Source organism: Lutjanus erythropterus, chromosome 7, assembly GCF_056507025.1.
Source record: "Lutjanus erythropterus isolate fLutEry1 chromosome 7, fLutEry1.hap2, whole genome shotgun sequence".
Taxonomy (NCBI): Eukaryota; Metazoa; Chordata; class Actinopteri; order Lutjaniformes; family Lutjanidae; genus Lutjanus; species Lutjanus erythropterus.
Genome location: NC_139323.1, coordinates 37002007 through 37026114, shown reverse-complemented (window position 1 = coordinate 37026114; position 24108 = coordinate 37002007). Strand labels below are relative to the sequence as shown.

The 24108-nt window shown below is 40.9% G+C and overlaps 1 protein-coding gene across 3 annotated transcripts in view; it reads left to right on the top strand.

The window, feature by feature from the left end:
* Positions 1 to 1240: 1240 nt before the first annotated feature.
* dnajc6 (DnaJ (Hsp40) homolog, subfamily C, member 6) overlaps positions 1241 to 24108 on the top strand; it is a 53479-nt gene continuing 30611 nt past the window's right edge. For 2 of the 3 annotated variants that reach the window (XM_084723660.1, XM_084723659.1), the window contains exons 1-2: positions 8340 to 8569; positions 21193 to 21328. In XM_084723660.1, the coding sequence (XP_084579786.1) occupies positions 8344 to 8569; positions 21193 to 21328 (362 nt within the window). In that variant the 5' untranslated portion in view covers positions 8340 to 8343. Of the gene's footprint in view, positions 1471 to 8339; positions 8570 to 21192; positions 21329 to 24108 lie in introns of those variants that run through there. The other variant, XM_084723661.1, reaches the window with a different exon arrangement.

The following is a 24108-nucleotide window of genomic DNA, read 5'->3' as shown; positions in this document are numbered from 1 at the left end:
AAAATCATATGAACACATATTAACACAGCAGACACTTTAATCCAAAGCACCATTCATCTGAGAGCTGATACAACACAAGCAAAGATCTAGTCAGGAGAGAACAACATGAGTAAGTGACATGAAGCTAAGTTCAAGTCTGAAGACTAGGCAACTATTGTAGTGGTAACTACTTTATAATTAATTGAAGTGAGTTTAACATTTTCAACATTTAAATTTTGTAAAATATGTTCATTTTCTAACAGAAAAACACATTAACACAAACAAACAAGGTGCTTACATTTGGCCATGTGGCTTGGGAGCGACTGTAACACAGTTTCATCTTTTGCAGTCGTGATAAAAGCTTGTATGCTAGGTATCAACATCTATATTAGCATAGTTTGTTCATGAAAATTTCCTGCACTTTTCCATGTCAAGGTCAGTCAAATAGCATTAGCTTATGGCCAAGGCCCCTCTTTTACAACATATCTGAAAGTGCAAAGTCAAACACTCATAAACTTGTCAAATTTGTGAGTTAGTTCTAAATTTCAGAAGCAGATTAACTTTATGGCAGGTGGCAGTCCAAGTCAACAATGTCAGGTTATGACGTGATGAGTTATATTTTAAGTAGCAGGCAACCCTAACCCTAAACCTGTATATGTTATGTATTTTTCATAATAATTCACATAATTATAATAATTTGATTTTATTTTTCAAAATTATTGCACAGTCTGGAGTCTCCCAAAGGTGCTAAGGACAGCCTAAAAGTAAATTGTATTCCTTACAATCAGTTTTTGTCAAAAAATTTCTGCCAAAGTGAAATGATTTTGTTCCTTTTCCAGAGGAAGTGAATCCTAATGAGCATGTGCAGAGTAAATGTCACCACTCCCATGTGTTCTGATTGAAGTATGTTGCAACTGTCCCTTGTTACCATTGCCCCCAGTCTCCCACACCGCACCTTTCTTTTGTGAGCACATCCTTTTCTTGCTGCAGATCCACATGGGCTCATCACATCCAGCCTGTTTCTGAAGTCCATCCCAGGTTTTACCAGCCGGGCTCAGCCTCACTGCTGCGCTGAGCGGCGCAGTTTCTACTGTACAGATTCATGAACACCCCCCTTCCCTTCACCCGCCTGGTTTAGACTCATCCGCATTATCTACAGATCTACAAATCGCCATCGCGGGACCTCGTTTGTTGCCAAAATGTGATAATATGGTGATGCTGTAGCCCGATGCTGCCTCTGTACGTTCACCGACAGGTTAACTGGCAGCCGGATCCGTGCAGAGCGGTGTGTGTGCGCGTATGTGTGTGTGTGTGTGTGTGTGAGACAGAGTGCCTCACGGGACGTTTACAGCTTTGACCTTTGACTGGCAGCGAATGACAAATCAAAGGTCGGTGTGAGTGAGCGCAGCGGGGCTTCAGAGCGCATCTCCACCACGGCACAAGACGGCGCTCCCGGGAGGAGGAGAATGATAGAAACCGCTCTGGTAAAAGGTAAAGCAACATTTTTTTGTTTCTACTCAATCTGATGTGATTCACGAGACGTGTTTTAGCGGCTCTGCATCTATTTACACCTTTAACCAGGCAGAAAAGGAGACAGAGCATCACGATGTGTGTGTGGATGTTACATAATATGAGGCTACCTCTGGATCCCCCCCCCCCCCACCCCCAGTGCATCTGTGCACGGTGGACACCGAGGGTATCATCAACATGCACTTGTTCCACCAGGAGACAATCCGTTTGTTTTTCACTCAGGAGACAAATACATGCAAAAATCACAAAGTTGTGCCTGTGCTCAGGGCCTCTATCTGGCTAGATGCGCACGCGAGCATCATGAATGACATCATTTGGGTTATTATTTTCAAGAGGTGTCGATATTTCCCCCAACATACGCGTGATTAGACGTTTTTATCTTTCCCGTACGAGAATCAGCGCTTGTGTTGCTTTATTGATGACTGACATCTCCAGGATTAGGTTGAATTAACAGTGTGGATGCTGCCACTTCAGCTGGATTTTTCAGTCAGCTGATTTTTTTTTTCGGTAACGGCATCTCAGGACACCATTAAAGGCGCACACACGCAAACACACACACAGCACCGAGTCCGATGATCGATGTGGTGTTTTTTTCTTTCGAAATACAGCCTGATTATGATGTCATTCGGACGAGATTGATGTCTTTTCTTGTATCGTGATCACCGGTATCACCATCTTTAACATCCATGGCTGAGAGGAGAGATCCTGTCTTGCTTTGTCCAATAGCGATCGTCACATCACCACCAGCGTCACACACGTCACGTGAGCAGCTTAACACAGCTTGGTGTGGTTTCGTGTTGGTGACTCACACTGACTCACCTTTTTCTACCTTGTTCACCAATCAGGTGGATTAAAACTGGCATATCAGACAGACACCTACTGTGCGTTACCATACCCATACTACCATACTATTTAGTATGCAAAAAAGATTTAGTCCCAAAACATGGAATGTGAAATCCAGTATGCCAAAAAAACAAACAAAAAAAAAACAAAACAGGATGTCCTTCTGTGTCTGGTCAGTGTGTAAGCCAGCATGCTTTTATGGCTATTCTGACCCACAATCCTTTGTGATGGGAGCATGAGCAAGAGGGTCAAAGTTCAAGGTGCCATGTTATGAGAAATAGTGTATCCCAGCTGTATGCATACTGCATGCAACAATACACACTTTGTATGAGTGGCTGCATACTAAAAGTATATGATTTGGAACGCAGGATACGTCACCTTTTCCTGCCTTAAAGGGATAGTTCATTCAAAAATGAAAATTTAGTCATTATCTACTCACCCTCATGTTGATTTTAGATCAGGTTTAGTTTTGTAGTCCACAAAACACTGCCGGAGTTTCACAGGAAAACATCACTGCAGGGTCTGCCAAACAATATAAGTAATGGTGATCAGTTTTCAAGTGTAAAACAAAAATCTTAAAATGCCTCCATACTGCTCATCCGATGTAATCCAAGTCTCTCAAAGCCCTGATATGCCAAGTTGATTTGAAAGACGGCATTTACATCATGTTTTTAGCCTGAATCGTCACTGTAGATCTTTAGCTTGGAGCCACATGCACCGCCTGAATTGGGCGTGTGTGTGGTGTGATGGTGTGTGTATGCAAGTGAATGGTATGTCAGGGCTTCAGGAGACTTGGATTACGCCAGGCGAGCAGTATGGACGTGTCTTATGTTTTTCTTTTCTGTTGTTTTTTTTTTACGTTTGAAAACTGGTCACCATTCACTTAAACTGTTTGGGAGGTTCTGCAGCGCTGTTTTCCTGTGAAACTCCAGCACTGTTTTGCGGACTAAAAAAACGACACACGACCTTCAATCACCATGAGGGTGAGCAGATAATGACTGAATTTTCATTTTTGGATGAACTGTCCTTTAAATTCTTAACCCATCAGACTTAAGTGCATGAAAACCTGACATATGAGGCTGGCACCTAATGATATGGTGCGTTCCATTTCGGAGGTTGGAAGTTAGTAAACTACATTTCTTGTCTCAAATATACGTCGTCAACTCCAACATATCTGTCTCGTGAAGTGTTTTATCCAGCAACTCCTGGTCCTTTTAGCAGCCAGGAAGTGAAATAACAAGTAAGACTCATTGTTGTGTAATTACACCTAGGAACAAAAATACACAGGCGTTGTAGCTTCACCAGCTAACATTAGCTTTTGAAAGGGCAAAGTCATGACATCAAGCACATGACTTCTAGGGGTGTAGTCTTCACACAATTTCCCCAGAGACCACTGTTATAAGATAGAAGACTGTAAACCTTGTCCACATTTAACCCCAACAAAACATAGCAAAATGTTTATTTAAACAGAAACGGTGGAGTGTTGAACGCCCGATTTAAATAAAACTTTCAGGTATGGAGTTTGAGTAAATGTGTGGGTAGAGAATTTGTGCCATGTTGTGCACTTCAGCAGGATGGATAGGATAGTTTTCTTTCGCTAAAGTAGGCCGCCTGCCAGCTCCGTGGTGACAGCAAACCAGGGCAACATGGATGCCATTGTTTCTCTGTGAAGACACACAGAAGTCAATGCGTATCTGTAATGTTTCAGGTTGTTATTATAGAGAAGAAGAATCCTTGGATTACAGGACCTAAAGTCTCACCGACTAAACCACAGATTCCTGTCCACCGTCTGTCTCGTCAAGTGAGCCCTGCAGCTGATCCAGCAGATTCCTGGATTCTGCTTTAACTGTTATGGGGATAATCATTAATCCTCAATCCAGCCTTCGGGACGGTGGTAAAAACCAATGAAATCCAGCTTCTTTAAGATACAAGGCCATAGTGAGTGCCACATTTCAACAGCGTCATAACAATTAAGATTACATTTTGCACTGAATTTAAACGTCCTGTGTGTAAGATTTAGGGGGGTTATTGGCAGATTATGGCAGCAATTGAATAAAATATTCATCAGTCTATAATCACCTCAAAAGAAATATTGTTCTGTTTTCATTACCTAAGAATGAGCTGTTTAGATCTACAGAGGGTGCGGGTCCTTTTAAGTGTTGCCCACCTTGTTTCTACAGAAGCCAAGAACTGTGTTTTTTTTGTGGGTTTCACAGCCACCGTTGGTTCTTCTACGTGCTTGGAAAAGGGAGAGAGAGCTGATGTGTTTGCAATCTGTAAGCTCCCCACTAGATGCTACTAAATCCTCTACATTGGTCCTTTAAAGGCTTTTCAGGAATTCTTAAAAGACGGACGTAAATTAATGCCAAAGGTCAAAGGTCATCATAAGGTCTCTTCTTAGACCTAGAAAACCTTACAGGTATCAGGCCACTAATACTGGCCACTTGGTATTTTCATTTTGTTAGGCTGCAGCTAGTTAATGTTTGGCAATTGTGCTTAAAAAAATGAATGATAGGATTTATCCATTGAAAATCGTTGATTGTAAATTTTCTGTTGAATGGGTCTCAGCTTGATGTGTAAAACCTTTGATTGTGGCAGAGACTGTGACGTCCCGACTGCACCTGCCGGCTGCAGCCTGAACAGTCACACTCTGAAGGGCATCGAGGGGTAAACACTGGTAGGCACGGTTAGCAACAAGACAGGAAGCTCCACTGCTACAATGGAGCGGCAGCAGCACTTTGCGTCCGGTAACGGCGGGGGTATCGTTCCTCCCTTTTTGGACATTCCGTTCCCGCTGTGCTTTGAGCTCCCGTCTGCTCTCCTAAAAGAGTTTCCCAGGCTCATGTCCTCTTTTCAGAACCATGCAGGGTTTCCGTTGCCAGGGGACATGGCCAAGAAAGGAAGCATGCCATCAGTGGTCAGTGTGTTTGTCCTGCCCGAATCCAGGGTCATTACCCCCAAAAAATTGGAGTTAAAATTACAAATTTGTAGCTAAAATTAAATATCAGTTGGATTTCATTATATTAAAAAGAGCCTATTAACATTCAAGGCTGCTGATAGTCAAGCACATGCTGAGAAAAGTCCCTGTGATGTAGAGTGAGGTTCCTTTTTCTGACAAAGCATGGTGCTGTTGTCCTGCAATCCTGACCGCAAGACTCCTCTTATTATAACAAGGCCAGGGGTCCGCGCTCATTTTCAGCACAGGACCCAAATAAGAAATTTGCTCTATTATGGGCCCAGACTCATAATTTTCTCCTTATTTATACCCAAGAAAGCAGGTCATAGCAAGAGAGGTTTTTTAAATTAACTCAAGATTTCTTTTATCTCTCTATACTTTCTCCCCTGAGGGCATTTGTTAATTTCATAGATGACACTGCAAAATTTTTACTTTTTTTTAGCACACTTTAAACTTTCATCACCTGTGTCTCTTCACTGTGCACAGTCATGGTTGCAGCAAAATCCGTCCGACAAACCTTTATTATGCATCTATCTTGCATTTCAGTGGAGCAGCTACTCTGACAGAAGATCAAACGTCGAGTATTCATATTCTAACCATAGTCACTTTTAAAGCTAAATTATCAAGCATTTGCTGGCTCCACTGAGTATTTTCTAGGACTGCGTCTTTTATTATTGTAATTTTAATATCTTTTTTTGATTAATAGTCGCACAAAAATGAGCAATTTATAGACCGGAACACTTTGTGATGGGGATTCTTCACAATTTTCTGAAATTTTATAGCAATTATGTTTAATCAAGAAAACAATAATAGATAGTGAAAATAATTGTCATGGCCTACTTAATTCTCAATTAGTCCAGGCAATATTGAGCGAAAACAACTAAGATGCAGGCTGCAAAAACTGCCGTCAACCTTCAAAAGACAATCGTGACTGGCTAGAAGTCTACAGACGCTTTGAAAAGAGCCTTTAAAGGGGAAATCTGCCCAGAAAAGGAACTGTGACATGATTCACAAAGGTGGGACTCTTTTTATACACTGGCATGTGAGCAGATTTAATAATATCACGTGAGAGAGTCTTGACTTTAAATCTTAAAGATCCTGTGTGTAAGATTTGTTGGTAGAATATGGCATAAATGGAATATAATATTAGAATGAGTTGTTTATATCTACAGACGGCGTGGGTCCTCTTCTATGGAGTCCGCCATGTTGCACCGCCATATTTCTGGCCTCAAGAAATGACCTTATTTTTCAAGAGTTTCATGCCTATTATAGGTCCTAAATCCTACACACTGATCGTTTAAAACACATATAATATTTCTATAATATTATCACACAGATTTTAGTATGTGTGTTGCTATTTTTTTTTTTTTAAAGATATGTTTTGGGGCTTTTTTGCCTTTTTTTGGATAGGACAGCTGAAGAGCAGACAGGAAACAGGGTGAAGAGAGGGGGTATGACATGCAGCAAAAGGCCGCAGGCGGGAGCCGAATCAGCGGCCGCTGCAGAGGACCAACAGCCTCAGCACATGTGGCGGACGCTCCACCAATCTAGCCACAAGGCCGCCCCATGTGTTGCTATTTTTTAAGGCATGTTTGTATTGGTGTCACTATGATATTCCTGTAATGTATTGATGGACAGGTTATAGCCAGAGATAGAAGAAGTATCCAGATCTTTTACTGAAGAAAAAATAGCAAGTATCAGCATCAAAACATATTTAGAGCTTCTCTATATGATCCACATCAGTTAACTAGACTTAATGGCTGCCAGCTGGTCGGATTCTCCTTGAAAACAGATGAAACAAGCTAAAGTTACAGCAAGTCATACTTGGCCAGTTAAAAAGAAGAAGGAGGGGATTTTTATTTGGATTTTCATTTTACTCAATTAAATACTACCGCTTTTGTCCACAGGGGTCGCCAAAATCAACACAATGAAAGTTTCATGCAGTAGCTTTAAAGAACCAAAAGTAAAAGTACTTAGTCACCATGGAGAAAGGTCGATTTCAGAATTTGTATATTACTGATTATAATTATAGTGGTGAATTAGTATGCAAATCAATTTAACGTTGCAGCCAATGTGGACCTAATTTTTATTACTTTCTATACAGCTGGATAACTTAATCCATAACAGAGCTACAACGATTAATTAGTTACTTGTCAGCTATTAAATTCACCATCAATTGATAATAGATTACTTGATTATTAGAGCATTAAAAGAAATTCCAGCTTCTTAAATGTTTCTGTATTCTCCACTCCTCTATGACAGCAAACTGAATATTTTTGAGTTGTGGAATTAGTAACTGCAGTATTGGACTCCAAAATGTGGTAGCATAAAGCAGCATAACATGGAAATACTCAAAACTGTACTTGAGTAAAAGCATTTAATTACATTCCTTCCCTGATTATAGTTTGTCAGTGGTGTTAAATAGTAACTGAACTGTAACAGTTTGTAACTTAATGACATTCTAATATATTTTCAAATTATTTTTTTTGTAGTTTTTAGCTTTATGAAACTGTTGTGTGTTGATCAGCTGGAGGAAAAGCTGGCCTACAGGCGTACTCACAACTCCTGGTTAGAGTGTGTGAATAATAGATGCAGCAATGACATTAGAGGATTGTGTGTTGGGGTGGATTTCCCTTTTACTCAGTCGGGGACTACAGTGATAGCGGTGCAGCAGCAGCAGCAGCAGAAGGAGCAGCGTCGTAGTAAAATGCGGAGCTGCTGAGAAAAAGAGGAGGCGATAGAAACAGAGAGAGGGAGGGAGAGGAGAGTGGAGAGAGGAGAGAGACCTCCAGGCAGAGATATTTCTTTCAGCAGAAAAACAGAGGAGACCGGTCGTCCTCTCCTCCTCTCCTCGGACATGTGGTGGCGGCGGTGGTGCAGCCTGCAGGAGTAGCAGCAGCTCAGGCGGCAGGAGCAGCGGCTGTGGAGGTGGCGGCGGCGGCGGCGGCGGTGGTGTTGGCGACGGCGCGGCGTTGCCTTCTACGTCTTTGGAGCTTCTTTTGTCTTAAATTTCTTCTCTTTTGTGTCCTTCGGTAATGAGCTTGCTGGGGGCCTATAAGAAAAAGACCAGTTACGATGGCTATGAATCTTTGCAGTTGGTCGATAGCGGCGGAGACAGCAGCTTCAGCGTCGGCGGCAGAGGGAGCAGCAGCGGCGGCGGCGGCGGCGGCGGCAGCACACTCGCAGGCTCCATAGCGGCCACCCTTGGACCGAAGGCAGGCCCGCTGAGAGAGGAGGACTGCAGCACCATGGACAGCTCAGGTAAGAGACGGTCCTCCTCACCGCCTCCGGCTGCAGGCATGGCGACTGCAAGATGTGATGACTTTGCACAGTATTAATGTGGTATATAACACAAAGGCTAACAATAGTTAAAGTATACAATGAGGCACTGGACCTCATGGTGGCTCCCAGACCCCACCTAAATGGTTATACTGGGCTATTGTATGCAGAGCAGAGCAAGACATGTCTATGGAAGCCCGTTTCCGCCAGTAAAAACAAGAAAAATGTTATGCAAAAATAGTATCCCATATTAAGTTATAATTATGAGATAAAAAGTCACAATCATAAGATAAAACGTTGTGAGATAAAAAGTCAAATGTATGAAATAAAGTTATAATTATTATATAAATAGCCAAAATTATCCCCTTAAAAGTCATAATTATGACAGGACAAGCCAAAATTATGAGATAAAGTAAATTACGAGATAAAAAGTTGAAATTATGATATCAGAGGTCATAATCACGAGAGAAATGGTCATAGTTACTAGATAAAAATGCATAATTATGAGATGAAAAGTCACAATTATGAGATAAAGTTAAAATTATTACATAAACAGTCATAACTGTGAGTTTAAAACTCATAGTTATGATATAAAAAGTCAACACTTTGAGATTAAAAGTCATAACTATGAGATGAAAAGTCAAAATTATGAGATCAAAAGTCATAACTATGAGATTAAAAGATATGATATGCATACTTTGAGTATGAGGCTAAAAGTCACATGTATGAAGTAAAAAAAAAAGGTGAAGTTGAAGTCATAATTATGAGATTAAAAGTCATAATCATGAACTAAAAAGCTAAAATCATGAGACTAAAAGTAAAAATTGTGAATTAAAAGCCATTATGGCATTATGAGATAAAAAGTCACAATTATGAGGTAAAATATCATAATAGCATCCAGTCAAGTTGAAGGAGAGAACAGTGAGGAACAAACATTACATCACTGAGCTCCAGTTGGAAAAACAATGATACATTCATGTACAAAAACTGTCAACAAAAGACGAGTTACAGTTTGCAAAAAATGTTGAAAGTTACAGAGAAAACAACCTCCTCCACCTTTGTTCGATTTTTGAAGTCACACAAAGAACAATAAGTCAAGGTTAAAACGACGTAACATTCGGTAAGAGTGCATTATGACTCTTTTAGGACTCAGAACTTGGGACCTGCCTGTCGTAGCTTGGGACTTGACTTGAGACCTTAGTGCAAAGACTTGAGACTTTGTGACTGGCATAACACAACACAGAACACAATATTATAGTGTCCGTAATATGTTAAAATAACTAAAAGTTGGAATCATTTCAAAACACATTTTGCGGCCTATTTTCTCTCCTATAGGGGTTTTAAAAATGAAAATGCATACCAGTAGGATAAATCCTGCTTCAGCTTCAGGCAGCAGAAGCACAAAACGCTGTCAGTTCAGAAGTTTGGTCAGCTGGCCGTGGCTGATGGATTATAAACCAAACGTATCCAATTAAAAACAAAAAACACGATGCTGGTGATGAAATAGGCGGACGCTATAATCCATCTGTTCATCATTAATCTGATGACAAATCCTCTACACGCTTTATTGAATTCAGCCATAATAAGTAATTTGTTCTGACACTTTATCCTCATTGAGATCAATTCTGTCCTCTGTAAAAGAGCCTCTTGTGGAGAATTAAGTTTTATGATAACAGTTAATGCTACTTATGCTACTGCGACCATTCCTGCTGTCACTGCTACATGTACTGCTGTAACTATTACTCTGTTTGAAGTAATGTGTCTTGTTAAAAATGAAGTTTATCCTGATAAAGGTTTGTTTTTCCTCATTTTCCAGGTTATCTCCAAGTAACTAATTTAAATGTTTCATGTATGAATAGTAGGGATGTAATGATACAAAAAACTCCACAATACAAATTCCACGATATAGTATTTATTTATTTAAATGACAACTTGAAAAAATATCCTTTATTAATTGATAAGTCGGATGTGCATGTGTAAAATTAGTTTTTCCTTATAAATTAAAGTGCTTCTGTTCCCCTATTTGCTAAAATGAAACAAAAGTGTGCAAAAAAAGGCATAAATTGTCTTCTGTGTATACATTTGCAAAACAATTGCAAAATAAAACCAATGCAGCAGTCATTTTATAATTTTTTGTGATATTGCAATATATAGTTACATCCTTAGCGGACAGTGTTTGCGCATCACCCATGTTTGCAAAGCTTCTTAATCTTAAAGATTTGTGCAGTTGCCAGCCCAATGCAATTATTACTATAGCTACTGCTGTTAATTTTACATCATAAACACAGTAATTATTTGCAATGAATAAAGGCTAATAAGGAGATCCGTTACTTTGGGTGTTGAAAGTTTAAGCGTGTGGAGCCTGCCCCGTGTCCACCTCACTGCAGCGCTCTGTGGAGTCATCCGGCCTCCGGGGACGAACACTTATGTGAAACAAAAGAAGGTGGATGAGGAGGGTGGAGGGGTCAGCGAGGAGAGGGGATTGTTGGTGGTGATGAGGAGGAGGCTGGGTTGGGGGCGGGGGGATGGGCTCCAGTGTCAGATGTCTGTCTGGGATGGTCTCTTTCATGTGTATGTGCGTGCTTGTCCCTGTCTGTGTGTGTGTGTGCGTCCCATTCACACACGCCGCCTGATACTGAGGGGTAAAGGTTAGCACTCTAGAAGGAGGGAGACACATTCAAACAAACCATTGATCTTTGTGTTCTGTTCATGTCCCGCTCCCTCTCTCTGTGAGCGGCTGGGCTATCTGCTGCAGCATCTACCTGACGGAGGCTGTATCAGAGCCTCCTCTGGTGTCTGTATTAGCGAGGTTCGTCACTGTGACTGGCTCAGCAGGCTGCGTACTCCCACATCCATCTGGACGCGGATGCAGAGGCCCACAGAGCAGCTAACAGCCAGATAGAAAAGCAAGCAGGCAAATTCACACAAATATGCAGAGAAAGAGATAACAGAGCATAAAATAGAGATAAAGCATATGATGTACAGGAGGACAAGCATGTAAGGAGGAAAGGTACAGTTCATCCACACTACACTTTATACCGACACAGTTGGGTCTTTGACAATAAAAAGTGAATAAACAAACACCAAAGTGAATCACTGATATTGTTTAGAGATGATCAATTGGTGCCAATTATTCAAGAGGAAATGCTTTAGTATGTTTTTCTGATACTGGTATCCCAGATGCCTCAGATACAGCCTGAAATGCTCATTTTTCAACAATATTACTTTGCATACATTGGTGTCAATAAGGCAGGTGTCTCCCCTCTCAGTGGCGTTGTGTACATTTTGATGAATAGTAGTAAAACCAGCATCCCAACTAGAGTCTCAAGCAGCGACTGACATACCCTGACTGCAGTTTTTGAGACGCCCTGGTGGCCTGTAGCGGTCAAGGCCCTGATCTAGACCTGCAACATCCCTGGTCTCCATCTCCATCTCCCTCTCTATCTCCCCTCTCGTTCCCCGTCATGTTGCTGCTGTCAGTTCATCAACACAAATTAATCAGACCTGTCACTTTCAATGGCCAGAATGAAAAAACCTGTTTACCTGTTTACACATAGAGAGTAAACGCATGTATTAGCTTGACTGGACACCACTTATATCAAGGGAAATCATACTCGATCAATCTGCTGGTACAGAGTAAGTTAAAGGGACAGCACGCTTCAAAATCAAAAATACCTCCTTACGTCTTTTCTTCTTGCCTGTAGTATGATTTACTAGATTGTTTTGGAGATATCATGACCCTGTTACTTAACATACTCCAGAGACCTTGTTAGGGCGGTTTACTATTTCCTTACTACATAACTACACATACCAACCATTTAACCGCAATAACTAGCTTAGTAGGGCTCAGCAATAAGGATCGCCTGCTTGCCCAGGTCAAGTAAAATGCCATGTTGGGCGAGTAGATCTAGAAACTCTAGCAAAAAAAGAATTCAACTATTAAACTATTTTGACAATTGATTAATAGTAGTAATAGTAAAAGTAATTTTTCATGCAAAATGCTGCTTTCAGCCTCTCAAATATGGTGATTTCCTGCTTTTCTTTGTTTATTATCATATTAAACTGAATATCTTTTGGTTCGAAACTAGCAAAACAAGACATTTAAAGACCTTGGACTGGAATGGAAGGGGAAAAACAAACGAACATCGAATCCTGCGTAGTGGTGCTAACATTACAGCTCAACTGAGAAGGACGCTATTAATGTTTACATTCTGCACCATGAGCCTCTTGTCTGTGAGTAGACGCACACTTCTTTCTGTGCCATGATACAGGTGGCAGGTGTAGTTTGGTAAAAACCCATTATATTGGATAGGAGGCAGACATCTCTATGGCCAACATCTCCAAAACTCTGCAACTCACAAAAAACATTTAGATGGATAAATAGCACTCTGGGTAAGAGGGAAAATATGTAGTTTTGATTCTGAGGTGAACCGTCCCTTTAAGAATTTCAGACTTTTTATACCCAGTTTTCTTTGACTATTAAAATGCCTTAATGCACCTGCAGTGTGCCAATGTGTCATGCTTTAAGCAGCCTGTAAGAGCTTGCTCTCCAGTCAGAGCAGTGGAATACTCCTCTGGCTAAGCTGTATAGTAGATGATTAATCATACACCCCATGTCTCATCAGCAGCATCTATAATTAATTAAGCAGATTAGGGACCGGGTTTACGCCGCAGTCATTCAGGTCCAGGACACAACAAGGCCCAGCACAGTGTAGAAGCACTGAGCTCGAGTGCAGCGCAGTGTGTTTGCTTTATCGTTGCGTGTGTGCGTCCATCTGTCATTCACACCCAGCCGGATATTGAAGCAGAGAGGTTTGAGGCTGTAGGAGGAGGGAGACATATTCAAACAGCCCACTGATCCCTCCGGACACAACTGGAACTGTCTCTCTCTTTCCTTCAGTCATCTCTCTTTCTCCACCTCTCTCTGTTTCTATTGGTCGACTCTGTGAAAGCGATATGGAGGGGGGGTAGGGGAGGGTGGAGGGAGGAGGGGTGAGCTGTTGGCCTGGTCTTGTTTTCATGGAACAGCTCACCCTGTAGTGAGGTTTCTTTGAAGCACATTTTTTTTCCTTCGTTATCATCACGGATGCCTCTTCACCTGCGCGGGCATCTGAACGTGATTAGCAGGTCTCGTATAGCTCTTGATTTGAAGGCAGGGCAGGTTTCAGGTTTTCCTAATACGTCCTGTCATGCACGCTGGCTGGGAAATTTGCATAGTAAGGAAGTTAAAAATAGACTCAAACTTACAGCGCTGCGTGGAGAATGCAAGGGGAGCGGTTCAGTTTGTGTTCCTCGGTGCAGACATGCTCAATGTGGCGATCATTTTAAAGGAATAGTTGCACATTTTGGGAAATATGCTTACTTGTCTGTTTGATGAGAGTAAGATGAAGATGATGTTGACGGCTGTGCTGTGAAGAATGCACTCTAAGAATCAGAGTCGAGAACTGCGATAACTGCGAACTGGTAAAATGACTCTGAAGTAGTCACAGGTATTTATTGGTTCCAGCTCCGATCGGCAGTGATGGAAACATGACACATCAGGAAAAAACAAAACAAAAACAGATAACTCATCTCCCCAAACCCAAACCCTAGGACTCCAGGAACATAGGAATGGTCCCGTTAGCAGCTGTAGCGTCATATTACTGTAACAAAAATGCACATAGTACTTCCCAGTTGTAGAGCTATTCCTTCCTATGAAGGTTAGATGGTAATTGTATGGCATTAGCCCAGGACTCAACCAACAAATTAAATGACTGAGGACTTAATTCAGTCAGCAGCAGCGTTAACAGGGTTATTCTCTGTATATTAGGCAGCTCAGCCTTTGCAGCATGCTGTCCTCCTCCTTATTTACTCCCACCAGGTGCTGACATTCTCTGCTGTACAGATAAATAAAGATGAAATGACCTTAGCACGCACACACACACACACACACACACACAAAATATCACCTCAAAAAACCGAGGACACTACATCAGGATGGGCAAAACACGACCTGCTGTCAGCTAAAGGTTGAAAGGTTAAAAGGTACAGATGTGATAATGTCAGTGGTGCAGTTCTAGGGTTTAATTCCTCTTTTGGTCCTCTTGTATTGTGTTTCTACATTCATGTTTACATATTTTCAGCTATTCATTTCGGTTAAAGTTGGTTTTATAACCTTGGGACTGATTGGACCAGTTTCTGTTCCAGTCTGGGTTAGTTGGGTCTAGACAGTCAGCGGATAAAATCATATAGTGTGTGATATGTAAAGATTCTACTTTGAAGTCTTCAGATGCAGCCATTCTCATTAAAAAATGTTTGGTTTGGTACAAAAACATAGAACAATTGACTTTCTTGCTTGAGACTTGGGGGCCGTCTAACAAAAGAATGCTGACCAGTTCTAAGTTTTGTGCTCCTTCCTGACCATCAGAGACTAAAAAAATTTGTTAGGTCTGTGTAGGTTTCAGCTTGTCTTAAGGTTTATCTCAAACTTTTTTTTACTTGTTGTCTCAAAGTACTTACCAAGCTATAAAAGTCAATTAAAGCAGGACTCCAATGATTTTGTTATTGCACTTGCACTATTGTGAAGTTAGAGGACTCAAACAAAGCTGCAGAGGCTGGGCTATATTGACTCTAAATCTAAAGTATGGATGAAGCTCCAGAAACACTGGATCCTCCAATTGCCATAATGCAAAACCTGTTTGACTCTCTTTGTCTAAAGAGTAAATACAAATTTTGTTCAAACTCCACATCCAAAGTTTGTAACACAGGCTATAAACGACTCTGAGCCCCGATCTGAAGTGACCCTGAGCACACAAACATGCGTTTTTATTTTTAGGTATTGTACTAAACGTCTTTAAACTACACTGCATTCACTGTGTTCTGTTAAAAAAAAACAAAAAAAACAATCTGTAATTCCGATGATTAAACAGACACAACAACTGTTGTAGTTTTGTAAATTTCTGTGGATCATATGCTTTTCAACAAGCAGGAGCTTCATTCCGGATAAAAAATAAATGCCTGTCACACATTTCAGGAATCAGGGCTGTGGTGTTGGAGATGAAAAGTCTAAATTTGGAGTTTAGTGAAGAATCATCAGGGAGGAGGAGGAGGAGGAGGAGGACAGGATGGAGTGAACCAGACAGGGAAAGAGGGATCAGAAGTAGATAAGCCTGGTTTGTGAAGGAGTGAGGGCAGAGAGGAACCAGAGTGAAAGAGCATAAAGAAGTTACTGTTCATGTTTAATCAGGAATCTTTGTCTCAGCAGTCGTATTTCTCTGTAGATGGATTTCCTCAGAGACAGACAGTGTTTGTAATGTCTTTGTGAGTAAGTGTGAAAGTTTGCAGTTAGAATAAATGAAAAGTGATCCCCTTCACTGCACCTCAGATGTTATCTAGGTCTAGTTATTTATCTTGCTGCTAACATTAGCACTGTATGTGAGGAGATACTAACTATAGCGTGGGCGTAAACCAGAGACCTGAACCTGGCCTGCATCTCGACACTACAATATGAATTTAAAACCAACTACCCTGGAAGAGGCCATAATATAACTAATAGGTCTACACAGAATAAGGCACAGCAGCCCACGAGCATAAAGCAAAAGTGACCTGTAATAGCCAATTAGCTATTCCTCTTAGGCAGTGCCTTTAGTGGCCATAACATCACACAAATCGCAGCCAACAACCAGCTAATGACACGATACTATCTCATCATAATGAACCATCTGCCTCACCTCGATATCAGGCCGAACTCCTCACAGTATTGGCTGGATGAACGTGTCTGATATACTCAGAACTTCCTCCCCCAGTTAAACTTGACACGTCAAACAGTAATAAACTCAGAGCAGATATACAGGAATGATGTTGTCACAACGAAGAAGCCGTCATCTGGATAACTGGGGGGATTTTGAGAAGCTCATAAATAAAGTTTTGTTTAATTCCTACTAATACTGACTGTAGACTTTATTTACAGTTGTGCATTAACCTTTTCTAGTTCACCCCTCCCTACCATACACCCATTGTTGTGTTTTTAGGGGGGGCTGGGTTTTTAAGGAGATAACTGGTGAACAGTATACCACTTAGAAGTGATGTACATTATCTGAAAGCTGGGAACCTGAAGATTAATTTAAGATGCAGCTTGGCACTTTGTATCAAGCTTTTCTAGTCATGCATTGCATTTTGGTTAGGTGCCCATTAAAACTTTCAGGTTTTTTTTTTTTTTTATATATTAACATTATAATATTTGTAATTTTATAATTTTGAGAGCGTATAAGGGCTATGATTTACATTCCCATGCTCGGTTATGTCCCAGAAGTTGATGCAGCGTTCTTTTGGTTGCTCAAAAATTTATAAAAATTGTCAAAAATCCCTCAAAAATACCACATTAAGACACCAAGACCTTGAGAAATGCATGCTGTGATTTGGATATGAAAAACCTTTGACATGTATGCAATTCCATTACTACTAAGGGACCCCAGTTTGCAGAAATATGCAGCATTTTTAGAATTGGTGAATGTAGAACATTTATACTGCATGCAAGAACTGAATGTTTTTTTTAATAATATAATTCAAGCAGGGTACAGCCAGATCATGTATAATATTTACTGTCTAGTGCTACCATTAGCAGGTGAAATCTGACATTAAACTATAAATCAAAAAGTCTTTCCACTGATTATAAATCCAACTTTAGCTTTCCAGGTTAATGCAATACATATGCTTCACTCTCTGTGTCTATTTAACTTTTCCTGTTTGACATTAAAGGAGAAGTGTGTGATTTCCAGTGGCATCTAACGTTCAAACCTTAGATCGCAACTAAGAGTTTTTACCCCGACACCGCCCCTCTCTCACCAAGAATACGGTGGCCGTCAGCGGACAAAATGGCGAGCGAAAGCTATCTCACAACAAACTACAATTATGTGTGTAGGATGAATTACCTGTCCAGCAGAAAACAGGCAACCTCGGCGTCACTGTGAAAACGTTTGTCCTCCATCAGCGATCTCCATCGTGTAAACGCTATGCCGATGTTGATTCGTGTTTTTGCCGTTTCCTACGGTGGCCGACAAGTGCAAACGCGCTGCATATACAGACAGGCGCTACAAATACAGAAACGCGCTGCATATAAGAAAACAGATGCAAAAGGAAATCGCTGCAAATACAGAAACGCGCTGCATAAACAGAAACGTGCTGCAAATACAGAAACGCGCTGCATATAGGAAAACAGATGCAAAAGGAAATCGCTGCAAATACAGAAACGCGCTGCATAAACAGAAACGTGCTGCAAATACAGAAACGCGCTGCATATAGGAAAACAGATGCAAAACGAAAACGCCGCATATACAGTCACACAACGGAAGTGCTCCAGGCCTCTAGGGGCAGTGCTGAGCTTTCCCCGAGAGACAGACAACGGACGAATCAACCTGCGGAGGAGAGGAATAGGCCTACGTGAGAAGTAGAAAGTTATTGGTGAGAGGAAAATTGGAGGCGGGAGAGGCAAAAAATCAGAAAATGTAAATCCGACAAACAAACAAAAATGTAAAAATGTAAAAATGTAAATCAGCTGCACTTTCTTAATACAGTAAAAGATGAGGGCCACATGTGGAAAAAAGAAAGAAAGAAAGAAAAAGAAAAAAGAATACGTACTTTTTCATGTAGCCTCTCCCACCTCCAATTTTCCTCTCACCAATAACCTTCTACTTCTCACATTTTTTTTTAGTTTAAAAAACAGTTACGGGATGTTTATTCTTCATAATTACGTTTCCCCTTTCGGGATTTTTTTTTATTTTATTTTATTTTTTTTTAAACAAACTTTATTGTCATGTTGAAGACATACAAGGAAACATGACATTATATAAGCAACATGACAACACTCATACATAAAACAACAGTAAAGTACAGGGAGTGCATAATACATAACAGACAGTAAGGATTTTATCTAGTAATATGTGCCATAATATTTTCACGTAGGCCTATTCCTCTCCTCCGCAGGTTGATTCGTCCGTTGTCTGTCTCTCGGGGGAAAGCTCAGCACTGCCCCTAGAGGCCTGGAGCACTTCCGTTGTGTGACTGTATATGCGGCGTTTTCGTTTTGCATCTGTTTTCCTATATGCAGCGCGTTTCTGTATTTGCAGCACGTTTCTGTTTATGCAGCGCGTTTCTGTATTTGCAGCGATTTCCTTTTGCATCTGTTTTCCTATATGCAGCGTGTTTCTGTATTTGCAGCACGTTTCTGTTTATGCAGCGCGTTTCTGTATTTGCAGCGATTTCCTTTTGCATCTGTTTTCTTATATGCAGCGCGTTTCTGTATTTGCAGCACGTTTCTGTTTATGCAGCGCGTTTCTGTATTTGCAGCGATTTCCTTTTGCATCTGTTTTCTTATATGCAGCGCGTTTCTGTATTTGTAGCGCCTGTCTGTATATGCAGCGCGTTTGCACTTGTCGGCCACCGTAGTTTCCTGTCATGCTTGCGTTTACTTTCTTCGCGTCTCCGCTTCTTGGATGACGGGGATTCACTGTCCGCTGCTTTTTGTTCTGGTACAGTGTATGTATGATCCTCCATTTGTCAAAACTGTGCCAGTCAAAGTTCACAACGCTAAATGGTCTGCCAGCAATCACCCGCGTCTATCCTCCCCGTCTACTTCCGTGTTTACGTTGCGGCGTCTACGTAAGGTCGCCATGGGCTTCCCAAGACTCACTGTTAGTGCAGTTTGTCCGCTCTGCGCTGCCGTAGACAGCGCACGATGATGATTCTAAAGTAACGGGAACATATAGATTATGAGTTTAAGTTTATTGATAATAATATATAACATACTTATATATAATATATCTCATTTATGTACATAAATTCCTGTAATTATTACACACTGGTCACACCCATAGGACATAAACAAATATTTACATTTAGAAAAGAATAAAAATAAAGTATATATATAATATAAACAGCATATCTTCTTCTTTTGGCTGCACCTCAATTTGGACATCGTCGCAGCGGATCATCTGTGTCCTGCTGGCAAACGGGGCCGCGCCCAACCTGGCTGTTGTTATGATCTGCATATTTTATTTGCCCTGGGCTTTTTGCCCTTCCTGGTGAAACCCAGAGGAATGCACTGGCTTTTGCATCCTCACTGGATTGACCAACCCTGTGATCAGTAGGCAGCCTGCTCTACCTGAGCCATGGACAATCCTAGAATAAAATAATTTATACAATTATTTATGTACATTTCTGTGTACACACTCAAAAATTAACGGTACTGTAGAACATATATTTGAGAATAACCAAACCATGTCTGAGCAAACAGCTATTTACAACTACATCTCGACACAAAACTATATATTATATATTTTTTCAGGGCCTGCTGATGTCAGATAGTAGTACCTTACACTCAAGGCTTTCACCATGAGAACCACTGTTCCAGAGAGTTCTGTCAAATGATAAACTAGAGCACAAAATGATTGATTGTTGGTCTGTCTGTTGGTGGTTTCCTGTGGACAAGACTGCGAGAAGTTTTTGTTGCACCCAGGTGGTCAGAGGAGTCTCTCGCTGAAAATGCTGAAAATCCCTTTGGTCTGTGGATTTGTCAGTGCTGCCAAGTTACGTCTCATGTGATGCCGCTGTGGTGCTGTGTTTGGATATATGAAGGGAAGAGAAAGAGAAACGCAGGGAGAGGAGGGAGAGAAAAGCTTAGATCACCAGAGGGGTGCTGACTAAGATATGACACTGTTCCAACACTTGCTTACTCTTTATAGTGTGTACACACACACACACACACACACACACACACCCAGCTCCAGTTGGTGTGTATTTTATTGTATCTCATCTCTTGTGTCATTTTCCATCATTCCTTCATTCCTTTACACCCACACACATGTTTTCTTGGTGTGCTGTTCAGTGACTCATGTTCATCACCGAAGTCAAATGAAAAACTCTAAATTCCAGTCTTGATTTGAAGGATCACATTTAGACGCAGACTCAGACTCTCTTTATTGTCAGCTCATCCATATACTACAAGCATACATTTGGGATGAAACACCATTTTTCAGGAGCCTATAGTGCAGCAGTTTAACAGATTAACAGATAAAAAAAAATCTACACTCTTAGAAAAGGGTTCTTCATGACAAACTGGGGTTCCACCCAGAACGATTTGCCTCTGAATAACCCCTTTTTGATGAAAGGGTTGTTTGTAAGATTAAAGAATTCCATTGGGAACCCTTTTCATGCTAAGAACCCTTTTTTGAAGAAAGTGCTCTGAGGATTGTTGAAAACATGAGTATTAAAAGATCTCCACCCTCAAATATTCATATGTTGACCCGTGTTTCAAACATTACTTTTAAATATCTGGTACCAAGAAGGGTTCTCCTATGGAGACCAACCAAAGAAACCTATAAGGTTTTAGTTAGCGTTTCTATTTCCAAGAGTGTAGACTGTGCAAGGCACAAATACGCAACATAAGAAAACAAAAGGACCTAACCTGAGCAAATCTATGCATAACATAAAGAAACATTAGAATAACATTAATAGTGCAGATTATTTTTCAGTAGAACTTAGATGGAAGTGTGTTTCTTTGTTGGCATCCTCATTGTGTTTACTGTCTTTGTTTCCCTGTGGATTCTGATTGGCTAAAATGTCCTCTCCAGATATGGATGCCAATTATGGCGGAGGACTGTTGGATATGGTGAAGGGAGGAGCCGGGAAGTTCTTCAGCAACTTCAAGGACAACTTGAAGGACACGCTGAAAGACACGTCCACCAAGGTCATGCATCAGGTTTCCACGTAAGTTGCTGCTGTGCTCATACACACGAGGTGCTGCACTATTGTGTAGCTCTCGCTGTTAAGTGCATTTTGTTGCATTACAGCTACAATATTGACTGCTGTTCAAATGTTGCCAGAGTTGAGGTGTTGTTGTCCTGTCATCTTGATCATCTGGTGTAAGGTGGTCATAACACTCAGTCTGTGCCGTCTTAAGTGACGTTCTGATAAACAGCATCTCCTGCTCTTCATGTCAGCCACTGCAGGAGAGAGAATTCAGTTGTAGTGAAACTTTCTGTAACTTTTTTGAGCTTTTCTGACTCTTTCTCTCTGGATCTGGATGTTCCTTGTAAATATATAAATGTTCAAGCTTCTCTCTTTCTCTCAGTATCTCAAGTCTTCCTGTATGGAGTCACAGGAGTGCCATTTAAAAGAATACATTTCTAAAAGAATGCCGTAAATTGTGACGTTTACGGTGTTTCCATCTGTGCAACAATGAATATTGATGTTGTGGAACTTATTAATATTAAAACTAAGCCATTGTCATTCCATTTAACAATCTCTACCTCAGGATGAATTTAAAACATGAACATGGCCATGCTTGTTGTTTTGTAAGGTTAAATCCGATAATTTCCACCCGATTCTGATCATTTGAAAATCACGTGATCAGATCAGGACATCCCTACTTATGACTAAGTTGTCTTAAGATAGCCAGTTGGAGCTATAAAGTTTATATTAAATAAGTCGAATCCTTATTTAATATGCAAGGCATGGTTGAAGTTTTCCCCCCAGACTCAAGGAAAGCTCAGGCAGGCTGCAGAAGCACTGCAGGAGAGCAAGATGAGCGCAACATTATAATCTGACAATAACAAGTGATCAAACTGTCAACTGTCTGTCAATGTAAAGTTAAACTTGTTATCCTGAAAACAAAAGCCCACTGGTACAAAAATACACATTCTGGAATTCATGTTCCAGTGGCTGCCTGTCTCACTGCCTGCCAGACTTATTAACATATTGCTCAGTTTAACCATTATAAACATCTACATCGTTATAAACGTTCTTACGACTCAAAAACAAACATTTATTTATTCGGTGAGGATTCAGCATTAATTTGAACTTTAATTAAAGTGAAACGGCCAAACAAAAAATAGAAATGTCAAAGGAAGACACTGTGGGTGCAGCATTGTTATCTGAGAAGTGATTATTTAGCATGTTTTCTTAATCTCTGATGACATACCATGGTCTTTTTATGATCAATAACAGTAAATATATTACTGATTACAGAAGCCTTTTAGAAGTCTTCTAGTGTATAAAATTGTGTGACATAAAATTAAATTTAAAGTTTTTAGGTTCCTTTACTAAGAGTTGGAGCAGTTTTATAAAGTTAAGCAAAACAGTTTCATGGCTGCATGAATCTTTTCATACTCTGCAGACTCTCTGCACTGCATATTTTAACACCTTATTTTGAAGATCCTTAACAAGGGATCACCACAATGAGTGATTGTGATTTTGATGAACAATGAATGATATTCAGAAATTTAGCTCAAATAATGAAATATTTGGATTTGTTTTTTTTATTTGAATGTTGTTTCAGTTGTTGATTACAATATAAAGAGAGTATCCAGCAGCTTTAGAAGTGAAACAGAGCAGTGTGGAAAGAGGGAGGTAGCAGAGTCTGGCACGGCTCGGTCGTCCCAGTGTGTTTGTGCACAGGCATCTGCACAGGGCAGCACAAAGGGGCCTCTGTATTGTCAGAAACACACACACACACACACACACACACACACACACACACACACACACACACACACACACACACACACACATACAAACCCGCAGCTTTTCTCTCACTATTGACTCAGCAAGTTCGATCGTGATTATTCCTCTCTTGTGTTTCCCCTCCTCTGCCGCTCGCATCTTGGCAAACTGCCACCTCTCCCGTCCTGCCGTTCCCTCGTGTTTTTCAGCCGCCTCTCCCCTCTCGTCTTGGCTCCACCTTCCTTTCCTTTCCCCTCTTTGCCATCTATCGCTCTTCTCCTGGCTGAATTATTCATGGCAGTTCATTGTGCCAAATGGCCAGCGCGCTGCTGATACAGAAGGATTCATTTCATTAGGGCCCTGACTGTGTTGGTGTGTTTTTCTGTGGACTGTATATGTATATGTGAGTGGGTGGTTGGGATAATGGGGCGGTGGGAGGCAGGCTACCGTGGCAACCGGCTGAAAGCCTCAGAACGGAAAGGTAGATTGGCAGAGGTAGAATAACGTGCCACAGTTTTGTGCAGTATGCTTAAAAACTGCTCAGACAGGTTTCTCGTGTCAACGCACTGTAAAGTATCCTGCTGTGATCAGGCACACTGAAGAGTTAATGTGCCGCTGTTTGTGTAACATTTAATAGATTTATGTAGAAGTGGAAGGACAGAAATGATGACTGCAACAACACAAGTGATTTCCCAAGGTTGAGGGTGTGCTCCATTGTTTATTGCCCTCATAAATAAATAAACATCTTGTGAACAGAGATAAATTACTGACTATGTAGTGTAATAGATCTACAAAGCAGTTGCAAGCATGATGGTGTGATTGTATATGATGTTTTTCTGGGTTTTCCCCGTCGACCATCATTGGTGTTTTGCCTGTATTACCCCATGTGGCTGAAACTTGCAGACAAAGTCAGCCGTTAATCAGAGAGTCATAATAAATAGTTGCGAGATCTAATGATGCACTCCTGAGAGGTTGGCTGCTCTCTTTCACCCTGCAGAAAAGGCTATTCAAAGAAGGCATGATATCTTATCCAAGGAAAATAATCT